This window comes from Gymnodraco acuticeps, unplaced genomic scaffold (assembly GCF_902827175.1).
Source record: "Gymnodraco acuticeps unplaced genomic scaffold, fGymAcu1.1, whole genome shotgun sequence".
NCBI lineage: Eukaryota > Metazoa > Chordata > Actinopteri > Perciformes > Bathydraconidae > Gymnodraco > Gymnodraco acuticeps.
Genome location: NW_022990646.1, coordinates 861,539 through 872,957, shown reverse-complemented (window position 1 = coordinate 872,957; position 11,419 = coordinate 861,539). Strand labels below are relative to the sequence as shown.

General features: G+C 41.6%; 1 protein-coding gene across 1 annotated transcript; it reads left to right on the top strand.

The window, feature by feature from the left end:
• Positions 1 to 844: 844 nt before the first annotated feature.
• Positions 845 to 6,179, top strand: LOC117554780 (neurofilament medium polypeptide-like; the record flags this gene model as incomplete). The annotated part of the gene is given in 4 exon segments (XM_034229293.1): positions 845 to 1,963; positions 2,762 to 2,886; positions 3,002 to 3,339; positions 3,342 to 6,179. Coding segments are annotated over 4 exon segments (3,534 nt in total), but the record flags the coding sequence as incomplete, so codon positions are not given.
• Between the last annotated feature and the right edge of the window lie 5,240 nt (positions 6,180 to 11,419).

Sequence of the window (11,419 nt, the reverse complement as noted above, 5' to 3'; positions counted from 1 at the left end):
TAGACATGAAAGGGTCAATTCAAGAATCAATGAATGGATTTAAGTTATTTTGAATTGAAAATAAATAAATGTGTAAGTTGTAATGATCTGTATACCAGTCAGAAATAACTTTGTTTTTGTTGTTATGTCTCTTTCATCACTTTTGAATGCTGTATAACATGTGTGCACTATTACACACTTATTTTATTAAAAAAAATTAAAAAAATTAGGCTACACAAGTCCTGCAACCACAACCACAACTACAACACTTCTAATGGAAAAGACAGACTCACATGATCGAGCTGGTGTATACTCAAGTTTAAGTGACAAGGCGAGCATGGCTCAACAGTCCTTAGTCAGCAATATTCAGCAGATACACAGAAAAACTGTCTGTTAAAATCCATGCATTCATTGTTCGCTTCAATATTGCTGTCATTTCAACAGAGAAAGTCTTTTTTATATAGAAAATAAGTAGCTGTTCGCTGTCCATGCTGAAATAAAAGCAAAGACTCGTTAAAATGCATATCTTGATTAATTAAATAATGAAACAGATTTTTTGGGGGAGATTTCTGAATGTTTTACCTTTGAAGCATTGGGTGCATTATTAACTTAAGGGTACGGTTTGTCTTCAAATCAGACTCCCACACAGGTCCCACAGCCCACGTGGTTCAGAATGAACGGGGGCCCGGACCATTCGCAGACCGCCTGAGGGGGACGGCCCCTCCCCTCCCTTCCATCAGTGGACGAAACAAAACAGCTTGGACCTGCCTTGTTAATGACAGAGCCTCAGATATATAAGGAGCCGGCGAAGGTTGTGAAAGACGCTGAGAGCCATACACCCCTCACCTGCACACACACATAACACACATACACCCACATACACACGCCTTCACCTCCTGCACTCTTCATCCCCGCCACACATCACCGGACGAGTTACACGGTGGACACTTCAGGGAGCCCATTCAGGAGAATTATGGATACTAGGACGACCGGCTACGGCTACAGCCGCTCCGGCAGCTCCCCCTCCAGCGGGTTCCGCTCCCAGTCCTGGTCCCGGGCAAGCCCCGGCTCCACCATGACCACGTCCTACAAGAGGAGCGTGAATATGCCGGTGTCCCGAGCCTACAGCTCCACGGTGCTCAGCTCCGCAGATAGCGGTGACTACCAGACTTCCATGATGAACGGAGACTTCAAGCGATCCAATGAGAAGGAGCAACTTCAAGGGCTCAACGACCGTTTCGTTGTTTACATCGACAAGGTGCACTACCTGGAGCAGCAGAACAAGCAGATCGAGGACGAGATCCAGGCGCTGCGCCAGAAGCAAGTGTCCCGCTCCCAGCTGGGCGATCACTACGACCAGGAGCTGCAGGATCTGCGGTCCATGCTGGAGCAGATTCACCACGACAAGACGCAGATCCAGCTCGACACCGACCACGTCGAGGAGGACATCCAGCGGCTGAGGGACCGCTATGACGAAGAGGCTCGCATCCGGGAGGAGACCGAAGCCATTATCCGCGTCCTGAGGAAGGACATGAGCGAGTCGGAGTTGGTGAAGTCGGAGTTGGATAAAAAAGTTCAATCTCTGCAGGATGAGATCGCCTTCATCCGCAACAACCACGAGGAAGAGGTGAGCGAGCTGATCGCCCAGATCGAGGAGTCTCAGGTGACCGTGGAGAGGAAGGATCTGCAGAAGACGGACATCACCGAGGCTCTGCGGGAGATCCGCTGCGAGCTGGAGGGTCACTCCAACCAGAACCTGCAGCAGGTGGAGAACTTGTTCATGTGCCGCTACTCCAAGCTCACCGAGGCTGCAGATCAGAACAAGGATGCCATAAAGTCCGCCCGTGATGAGATATCAGACTACCGCCGCCAGCTCCAGTCCAAGACGGTGGAGTTAGAAGCCATCCGCAGGACAAGAGAGTCTCTGGAGAGGCAGCTGAATGAAATCGAGGACCGCCACAGCAGCGATCTGTCCAGCCTTCAGGTAGGAAACAGCCACAGAGCCGTGCGTAAAGGCGGAACACACCGTTGAAATATGCTTTTCTGTACATATGCAACTTATTTTGTTTATTTATGTGCGATAAACTTAAAAAATATGGTTGCAATCTATGATGGATTATTATTCATATTTAATATTGTGTATAGCTTATTGACGCAGTTTTTATTCAAGGGATTTAAGAGTAGCAAACTGGATAAAAAGGATCGTATTTGATCATTTTCTATATCGTGTTTAGGTGCTTGTGTGTCACATTTTTTCTGCTGCGTAATGATTGCTACAGTATGGGCTCATACTTTCTAACAAAATCCGTCTCGTGCCAGGAAATGGTTAAGGGGAGACACTGCAGCAGACAAGCCCCCCCTCTCTCCCTCTCTCTCTGTGTAATGCTGAGTCAGGGCAGAGGCATGGATCGATGCTTTCATTGGCTCTGCATGTCCTTACATCTCCCCCTTTAGGGGCAGGGGTGGGGGTGTATTAACAATAAGTATGGAGGATGTACTTGAAAAATAGGCATTTAACATAATACTGTATTGCGGCATAATGTATCAAAGCAACCGTTGTTGGTGCAGTGTACAAAGTTTACACAAACATGTGCACAGATAACAATTGGGGCTAAATTAACAGTTTTGATACAAAATGTTTTTAGAAAAAAATCGAAAAGGTACCATGAATAATTAATTATGATATTTAAAGCTGCATTAATTAATCTGAAAAATGGACGCTCTGCAAGTCATTGTTTGTACTTCATCAACCTTGGGTTGGGTCTGCTCTGTTTGTCCTCAGGAGACAATTCACCAGCTGGATAATGAGCTCAAGAGCACCAAATGGGAGATGGCACGTCACCTGCGCGAGTACCAGGACCTGCTCAATGTCAAGATGGCATTGGACATTGAGATTGCTGCATACAGGTATATACGGACATGCATTTAACATGTACAAAGTACTAGAACAACTTTATTTAATGTAATGTTATACAATTTAATGTCATTTTACATAATTTTGTACAAATCTGTTTCTTCCCAGGAAACTCCTAGAGGGCGAGGAGACTCACTTCAGCACTTTCCCCTATCGCCAGGCGGTCACCCCCACTAAAGTATTTAAGTCTAAATCCGACGCTCCCAAGATTAGGGTGCAACACAAGTTTGTGGAGGAGATCATCGAGGAGACGAGGGTGGAAGATGAGGCGACTGACCTTGACGAAGCCCTGGCAGAGATAGCACAAGAGCTGTCCGCTACACTCGGAGGTGGAGGAGACGAGGGAGAAGAAGAGGAGGGGGAAGAAGGAGGTGAGGGAGAGGAAGAAGAGGGTGAGGAGCAAGAGGGGGAGGGGGAAGGCGTTGAGGAGGAAGTTGTAGCCGCCACCAAGCCAAAGTTAGCTCTAGCGCACCTGCTAAGGAGGAAGAAGAAGAGGATGATGGAAAAGATGAGGATGGGGAAGGAGAGGGAGGTGAAGAAGAAGAGAAGGAAGAAGATGGTGAGGGGGAAGATGAAGGAGAAAAGGGGGATGATGCAGAGGGAGGTGATGAAGTAGAAGGAGACGATGGAGGAGAGGATGAGGAGGAAATTGAGGAGACAGTGCTCTGCTCCAAAGCGCCCGAGTCTAAAGCCTCTCCTGACCAAGAGAAGGCTGGAGACAAAGAAGGCAGCGGAGGAGAAGAGGAAGCTGGTGCCGATGAGGAAGATGGAGAACAGGACGAAGATGCCGGCAGTGACAAAGCCTCCAAGAGCGTAGACGAGAAAGAGGATAAAGAGGATGCTGAGAAAACCACAAAGGAAGATAGCAAAAAAGACGAGAAGAAAGAGGAAGAAGTTGTAGCCAAGACAGACGCTTCAAAAACAGAATCTGCAAAGCCCGAGTCCAAGAAAGAAGAGGCACTCAAAACTGAGGCATCAAAACCTGATTCCCCAAAGTCTGAATCTCCTAAACTTGGATCTCCAAAGTCTGAGACCCCTAAACTTGGATCCCCAAAGTCTGAGACCCCTAAACTTGGATCCCCAAAGTCTGAGACCCCTAAACTTGGATCCCCAAAGTCTGAATCTCCTAAACTTGGATCCCCAAAGTCTGAATCTCCTAAACTTGGATCCCCAAAGTCTGAGACCCCTAAACTTGGATCCCCAAAGTCTGAATCTCCTAAACTTGGATCCCCAAAGTCTGAGACCCCTAAACTTGGATCCCCAAAGTCTGAATCTCCTAAACTTGGATCTCCAAAGTCTGAGACCCCTAAACTTGGATCCCCAAAGTCTGAATCTCCTAAACTTGGATCCCCAAAGTCTGAGACCCCTAAACTTGTATCCCCAAAGTCTGAGACCCCTAAACTTGGATCCCCAAAGTCTGAATCTCCTAAACTTGGATCCCCAAAGTCTGAGTCCCCTAAACTTGGATCCCCAAAGTCTGAGACCCCTAAACTTGGATCCCCAAAGTCTGAGCCCCCTAAACTTGGATCCCCAAAGTCTGAATCTCCTAAACTTGGATCCCCAAAGTCTGAGTCCCCTAAACTTGGATCCCCAAAGTCTGAGACCCCTAAACTTGGATCCCCAAAGTCTGAGACCCCTAAACTTGGATCCCCAAAGTCTGAGTCCCCTAAACTTGGATCCCCAAAGTCTGAGACCCCTAAACTTGGATCCCCAAAGTCTGAGACCCCTAAACTTGGATCCCCAAAGTCTGAATCTCCTAAACTTGGATCCCCAAAGTCTGAGACCCCTAAACTTGGATCCCCAAAGTCTGAATCTCCTAAACTTGGATCCCCAAAGTCTGAGTCCCCTAAACTTGGATCCCCAAAGTCTGAATCTCCTAAACCTGAGTCCCTTAAATCTGAAATTCCCAAGCCTACATCTCTGAAGCCTGAATCCCCAAAAGCAGAGTCTCCCAAGTCGGAATCTCCAAAACCTGAATCTCCTAAAGCTAAATCCCCAAAGACCCCCCTTCCCGAGACCCCTAAAGCCGCTGAAGAGAAATCAGAGAAAAAGAGCGACCTAACAGAGAATGTTGAAAAGAAGGATGTTGCCATGAACGGCGATGAAGACAAGAGCAGCCCAGAGGAGAGGAAGGACGAGGAGAAAGAAACCGACGTGGTCTCTAACGGCGTTGACGAGAGTACGGTCAAAGAGGACGGTAGCCAAAAAGTAGTGATCACCAAAACCGTGGAGACGATCACCACTGGAGAGGATGGATCCAAGCGCGTCACCAAATCTGTAACTGTGACCGAAACAGTGAAGGACGAGGTGGAGGAGGTGAAAGAGGAGGTGCTGGTGTCCACCAAGAAGACAGAGAAGCACTCCTCCCTGTCCATCAAGCAGGTGACAGAGGGCGAATAAGCGGATTCCTGACCGGCGATCTTGCAGAGATGGGCAAGTGGAGATGACAAGCAATCAACCCAAACTAACATAACAAAGAAAACCATACAGCTAGAGCGATGTAATAAAGATAACAACTCTCGAACATACAAAACAAATCATAGAGAGAAGCCAAACCTTAAATGCTACGAATTTCAAAAATGCATGTTGAGTGACAGCTTTAAACGGGCTTTGCTGCAGTCAGTAGCAAGCGACTGAGACATGTTATCCTCTTTTTCTTTCTTTCTGCAGTTCACGGGCGAGCTCACAGGAGGGAGGGAGGGGGGTCTCTGCATGCAATAGCTCAGGAGAGGGGGGAGTACTTCACTTCCTTATCTGTATGTATGGTAAATACACTGTAAAAAGAGTAAATATGTAAAAGGAATAAATGTAACGTGGGTGGGAGAGTGAGATGTATAATTGAAGTTGAGTTTTTTTGACGTTATGTAAAAGGAGTGGGAAAGTAGGTGGGAGGGTCCCCAAGTGCTCTACTGACGACGCCTTACTTGACACGGTGACTGAGCCAAAAAGAAACTAACAACACAACGTACAGAGAAGAGAGAGACAGGCAGCGGTATGATAAACACATGGCCGTAAACATCCAGTAACTGAAGCAGTTGAACAAACATGAAGAAACTCCTTAGCCTTAAACACGCTTTCTATCAGTGTCTGTTATGTTCACTGAGTGCAACTGAAAAAGATATAACTGTAAATGTGCATTTTCATGCGTTCTTGTATGCATAGGATGGACTTGAATTTAAATACAGAAATAAATGAGGTGCTACTGTTTGCAATCCCATGACTTTACTCATCATGAACGATTTCAGCATTTGCTTAATAAATGTCATAATGAAGAAAAAACTAAAAAGAGTGTGTCTGTTCATTTTATGTATCTGTGTATGTTTAGCAGTTGTATGTTCTCACATTACACAAGAGGAGTTACATTAGTTGAAAGTACAACAACTTTAAAATAAATGTTTGATTATTTAATTAATGGCTTTAAGTTAAAAAACATATATATTCCAATGTGATCCAATGTGGTCAATTTGTGCAATTAAAATAGAACTCAATGACAGAATATGAATGATAGCAAACTATGGAAATTACGATTATTAAATACTAAAAGGTAATATAACCCCCCCCCCCAAAAACAAACAAAAACAAGCTGACCGCAAGACCAAGCCAACTACATACAACATTTGAAACCTCAACATTGTAAAACCTGAAAAAACATCTTCCTTAACCCAAAGACAGTAACTAAACTAATCCAATCTTTATAGCATGGTCACTCAAACCTCATCAAACATTCCAAAAATGATATACACACCTACATTTCTTGAAAATTGCTCAACGGCAATAACTTAAAAGGAAATTCACTAAATAATTAAATTAATTTATATAAGTAACATCCTTGGTAGATAACTTAACAAATAACATTATAATGTTCATATATTCATAATAACATATTATTGAAATGTAAGTGCTGCTTTTGATCATAAAACAATTTTGGTCTGATTATTTGCAGTTTTGAACACATTTACCAATAATGTTATTTGATTAAAAAAGGTTATCAATCGAGGATTTAACACATCTGATCTACTGCCGTTCCAGGATATTGCTTTATATTAATGTCATTTATCATCATGTTTAGGGGATACTTGATTTGATAGTGTGATAATGTTTGACTGCATATTAATTTCTTATGGCTGATGGGTTTTTTCAGCTTGAAGTTGGACTGCTGTTATTCATGGCAAATGTTACCACACTGATAGGCTGGGTGCAGTGAAATAACACTTAATCAGTGTCTAAAGTGTAATTATATTTTTTAAAACCCACCAACAGTGCTTTACACCATGCTGAGCCTGCTGCTGAAGACAATCTACATTTACCAAAGGGAGAACAAGAACAGAGCATCTGTCCATCCAGAAAAATGGCATAGAATATAGCAATATAAATTCAATACAAGAGGTGTGTCCTATTACTTGTCCAAGTTAGCTATACAATGATGCATGGATTTGGAGTCATTCATTCACATTACATGGAAGTTATGGAAAATAAATACAACTTTTTGATACAGAACAGCTGCATTTTCATAAGAATATTCATGTAAAAAAAGATAGAGGAATAACATCTAATAAAAGAGGTCTGTCCTACTTGTCAAGTGTCACCTGATATAAAAACATACAAGAGTTTTAAATGAATACACTGCAGAATGTCCAGAAGCAAAACATCCATATGTAATGGAAAAAGCCCTAAAATCCAATAAAAACAGATGTGTCGTCTTTGCCCACCGTAGTAATACAATAGAGTGGCGAAGTCACGCCCATCTACTTCCGGTCCATGGGACCTTACTTCGGAAAAATTATGTATTGAAGTCAATGGAGAGAGAAAACTTATCTTTCGATCCCGTTTTAATTGTGTCACGAATTACACATATGATGTTTGTCAATCTTAAAAAATAATTTCCATGTCAAAAAAGTCACAGTTTGTCGTAAAACTGTTGAAATATAAGACTATGAAAAATACGCAACTAGAAAGACTACAAAGTACAAATCTCAGAGTCGCGTAAGTGATGTCATAACTGATGTCACAATTGTTTTCCTCCGCTAAATATAAGAGATAGCTAAGATAAGATAACTTTAACAAGATGCCTGTATGCTTAGTACCAGGTTGTTATCATACCAGCAATGGGTCTTGCTCGTTCTTTCGCTTCCCGTCTGATGAAAGGACCAGGAGTTGCTGGATCACGTTAGCTACCAAGCAAGCACGTTAGTTAGCATTACAGCCTTAGCCTTGTCATTTTTATTAGCCTTAACATGAAGTTACATTAAGTAACCCAAAATGTTAAACAGTAAGAGTAGTAGTCATATTTCGTGAACCCTTTGAAGAGTACTGTCACACCGGTGTGATCATTCTATAATACACCATTTAAGCCCGGGGGAGAAATGCTAAGGCTAACGCTACATTAGCATCGGCGATCTTTTGTACTTCATGCTATCTGCACAAATGGTTGACATTAAACATTAAAAAGATCAGGCAGTTCAGAGAGAATCAAAGGAAGGCAGGCAGCTTTGCATGACATTCTTCTTGACGTGTTTCATTGTGGTGATAGATAGTGAGGGTAGTCAATCCCTTGTTTAGCAAGACAGTAGTGACGGCCATCTTGGTGTTGTATGTTGTTGTGCAAGACCAGAGATGTACATCGGTTTCCATCTTTTTTAAATGTACGTTTCCAGTTAGTTGAAATAGCTGAAAGCAGCTGGTTAAAGTGAAGGAAATCACATATCTGACCATACATACAACAAAAACACTGATATGAAATTAAATTTCCTGTGCTATCTAGTAAATCATTCATGAACATAATTCCTTTTCTCAGGAGACTTTCCCATAATAGTAGTTTTCCATCTATTAAAACTTCTGAGTTCATCATTGACCGTTTCACACAAAAAAACGTGTTACTTCACAGTTTTACGACACATTTTAATTTTTTTGACTTGCAAAATTATCTTTTAAATTGACAAACATCATATGTGTAATTCGTGGCACAATTCAAACGGGATCGAAAGATAATCTTTCTCTCTCCATTGACTTCAATACATCATTTTTCCGAAATAAGGTCCCATGCAGTTCCAGTGGTGCAGTGACGAGTCCTAATACCCGGAAGTGAGTTAGCATTTTACCACTTTCGGTTTCTTCGTCTCTGAGTCAATGGGATAACTCCATAGGATTTCGGAAAATAGCTGGAAATAAGGTCTGTGGTTGACACACATTTAAGAAACGGATCACGTTTTGTTCTACGACATTAAATACATCAGCAGTGACCCCACTGGTGATTTGTGAAGAGTTTACGTGTCTGAAAAACGATGGTTGTTAACAAGTGGCTGAATAGGACTACAGAACCTGTCGAGGACGTTGTACGTCATTACGCCGAACACACGTAAACACTCCCGCTAAGTTTGTTTGCCCCTGTTCAGCTTGAAAGCAAGTACCTGCCTCCTGCAAACTGTTAAAACAAACGCTTCAACTTGTACAATTTAGAATCTGTATTTTTGAATATGGATCTTAAGTTGGCGTGACGTTGAAGTTGTGCGACCCTGCTGTACTGGGCTGTAGTTCGTTTATAGCATAACGTTAGCATTTCGCTTCTGGCGATTAGATTTATGATTAAAATATTATAAAAGTAGGGTAGACATGTGGAAATTATCCGGCTGAACTAAACGCGCATTTATCAAACAGGTTTGTTTTCCACAGACCTTATTTCGAGCTATTTTCCAAAATCCTATGGAGAAATCCCATTGCTTTTTTGTCGAGGGAACCCATGGGCAGCTTACTTCCGGGTAAATACGTCATCCCTGCACCACTCTATGATGAATTGATTTGGAGTAAAATGACATGGCAGCTATTAAAAAAAAATCAATATTGCATTAACATAAGTATGTCCTTCTCATCCAGAGTATTACAATTGCATTAATCTAGAGCAGGGGTCTCAAATTCAAGGCCCGGGGGCCAAATCCGGCCCGCGACTTCATTTTCTGTGGCCCCACAAGAGCTTGCAAAGAATATAATATGTTATACGGTTACATGCCGATTTACAGAAGCACGTTGCCCATAAACTACATGTCCCACAATGCATCTCAAATATGCCTTCTTTCTCAGAATTTGACTTTTTTTCTTCAAAATATGACAATTTTCTTAGAATTTGACCTTTTCTCAAAATGTTACTTTTTTTGTGACTTTTTTTCCAGAATGTGGCTTTTCTTTTTAAATCATTTTGTGACATTCTCACTGAAGAGACTTCCAATTATTTGCCCTATCTTCTGCTTTCACATTAATTATGAAGTTATTACCCTATCCGATAATAATCCAATGCAGAGGCAATACTGTAATATAATACATTATTTTATATATATTAAATATCTATATATGTCTTTTTATATAGTCTTAAAGTTACAACCGGCCCTTTAAGTGCAACCATAATGCGAATGTGGCCCGTGATGAAATTGAGTTTGACACCCCTGATCTAGAGCCACTGGGAGAAAAGCAAGACCTTTTAATGAACAGCAGAAGTTTCATAAAACAAATAATATGAAATAAAACACTCCTTTACATCCAATATTAAGAGTGTAACTAACTTGCAAGGGTGTTGTTACTGTGTAGAAGGCTACTAATATGTGTATGGACCATGTCAATGGGTCACATGACAAGAAAGCTATTGGGGTAAAAAAAAGGAAAATATCTTCTATTGAAATATACTTTTAAAATCAATTCATGACACATTAGTTATTCTAAAAAAAGGGGTGCCACTTAAGATACATATCATATATTTCTTGAATAACTCTCATTAGCAGGGAGTTTGATCCCAAAGATAAACAACTGGTAAAGACAGAGGGCCAGTGAATGTGTGTCGAATATCCAACCCCTCACTAACTTCAGCTTAACATTAGCTAATTAGCTAACATGAGCTACAGTTCATGACATAGGCTACCAAAGTACTGCAGTTATACTGTAGCAGCTAAACCCTTATTGTGATACATTCAGGTTGTATTGCCATTGAATCCCTGCATGTTTAAAGAAAAAACGGAGATTTGACCTGCATACCAAAAGAGAAAGCAGTTGGCACAGCAGCTCAGGACGCACATCTCATGGAGGTAGGCTACTTAAAACACTTTTCGGAGTTATATTAAAGTAAATCATTAACACGTACGCTTTGCATTATTTCTAGTTTCATTGCCTTTGTACGTTACACAAACCGTTCAAGTTGTTTACCCCAAATCTCACAGTAGCCTACAGGGCAACACTTTACTTCCTGTTTACAACCACCAAAGCATTATGGGAGTGTACATTAACAGGCTTTTTTATGTCCTTGTAAAGGGGAAAACAAATACTAAAAGTGGGGGTAGGAAATATCAATATAGTTTTACGTGTTACATTATCAATATATGTTTTTAGGTTATACTGTATTTTATGAGAAGTGTCAAATAATGTTGTTCTTCGACATTTGTCTTGCTTTAGCCCGAGGAGGGTGGTCATTTCAGTCATAGAAAATGTTTGGCCTATATATGTGTTAGTATAATAAGTCACTGTCAATGTTTCTAATCTGCTGAATGG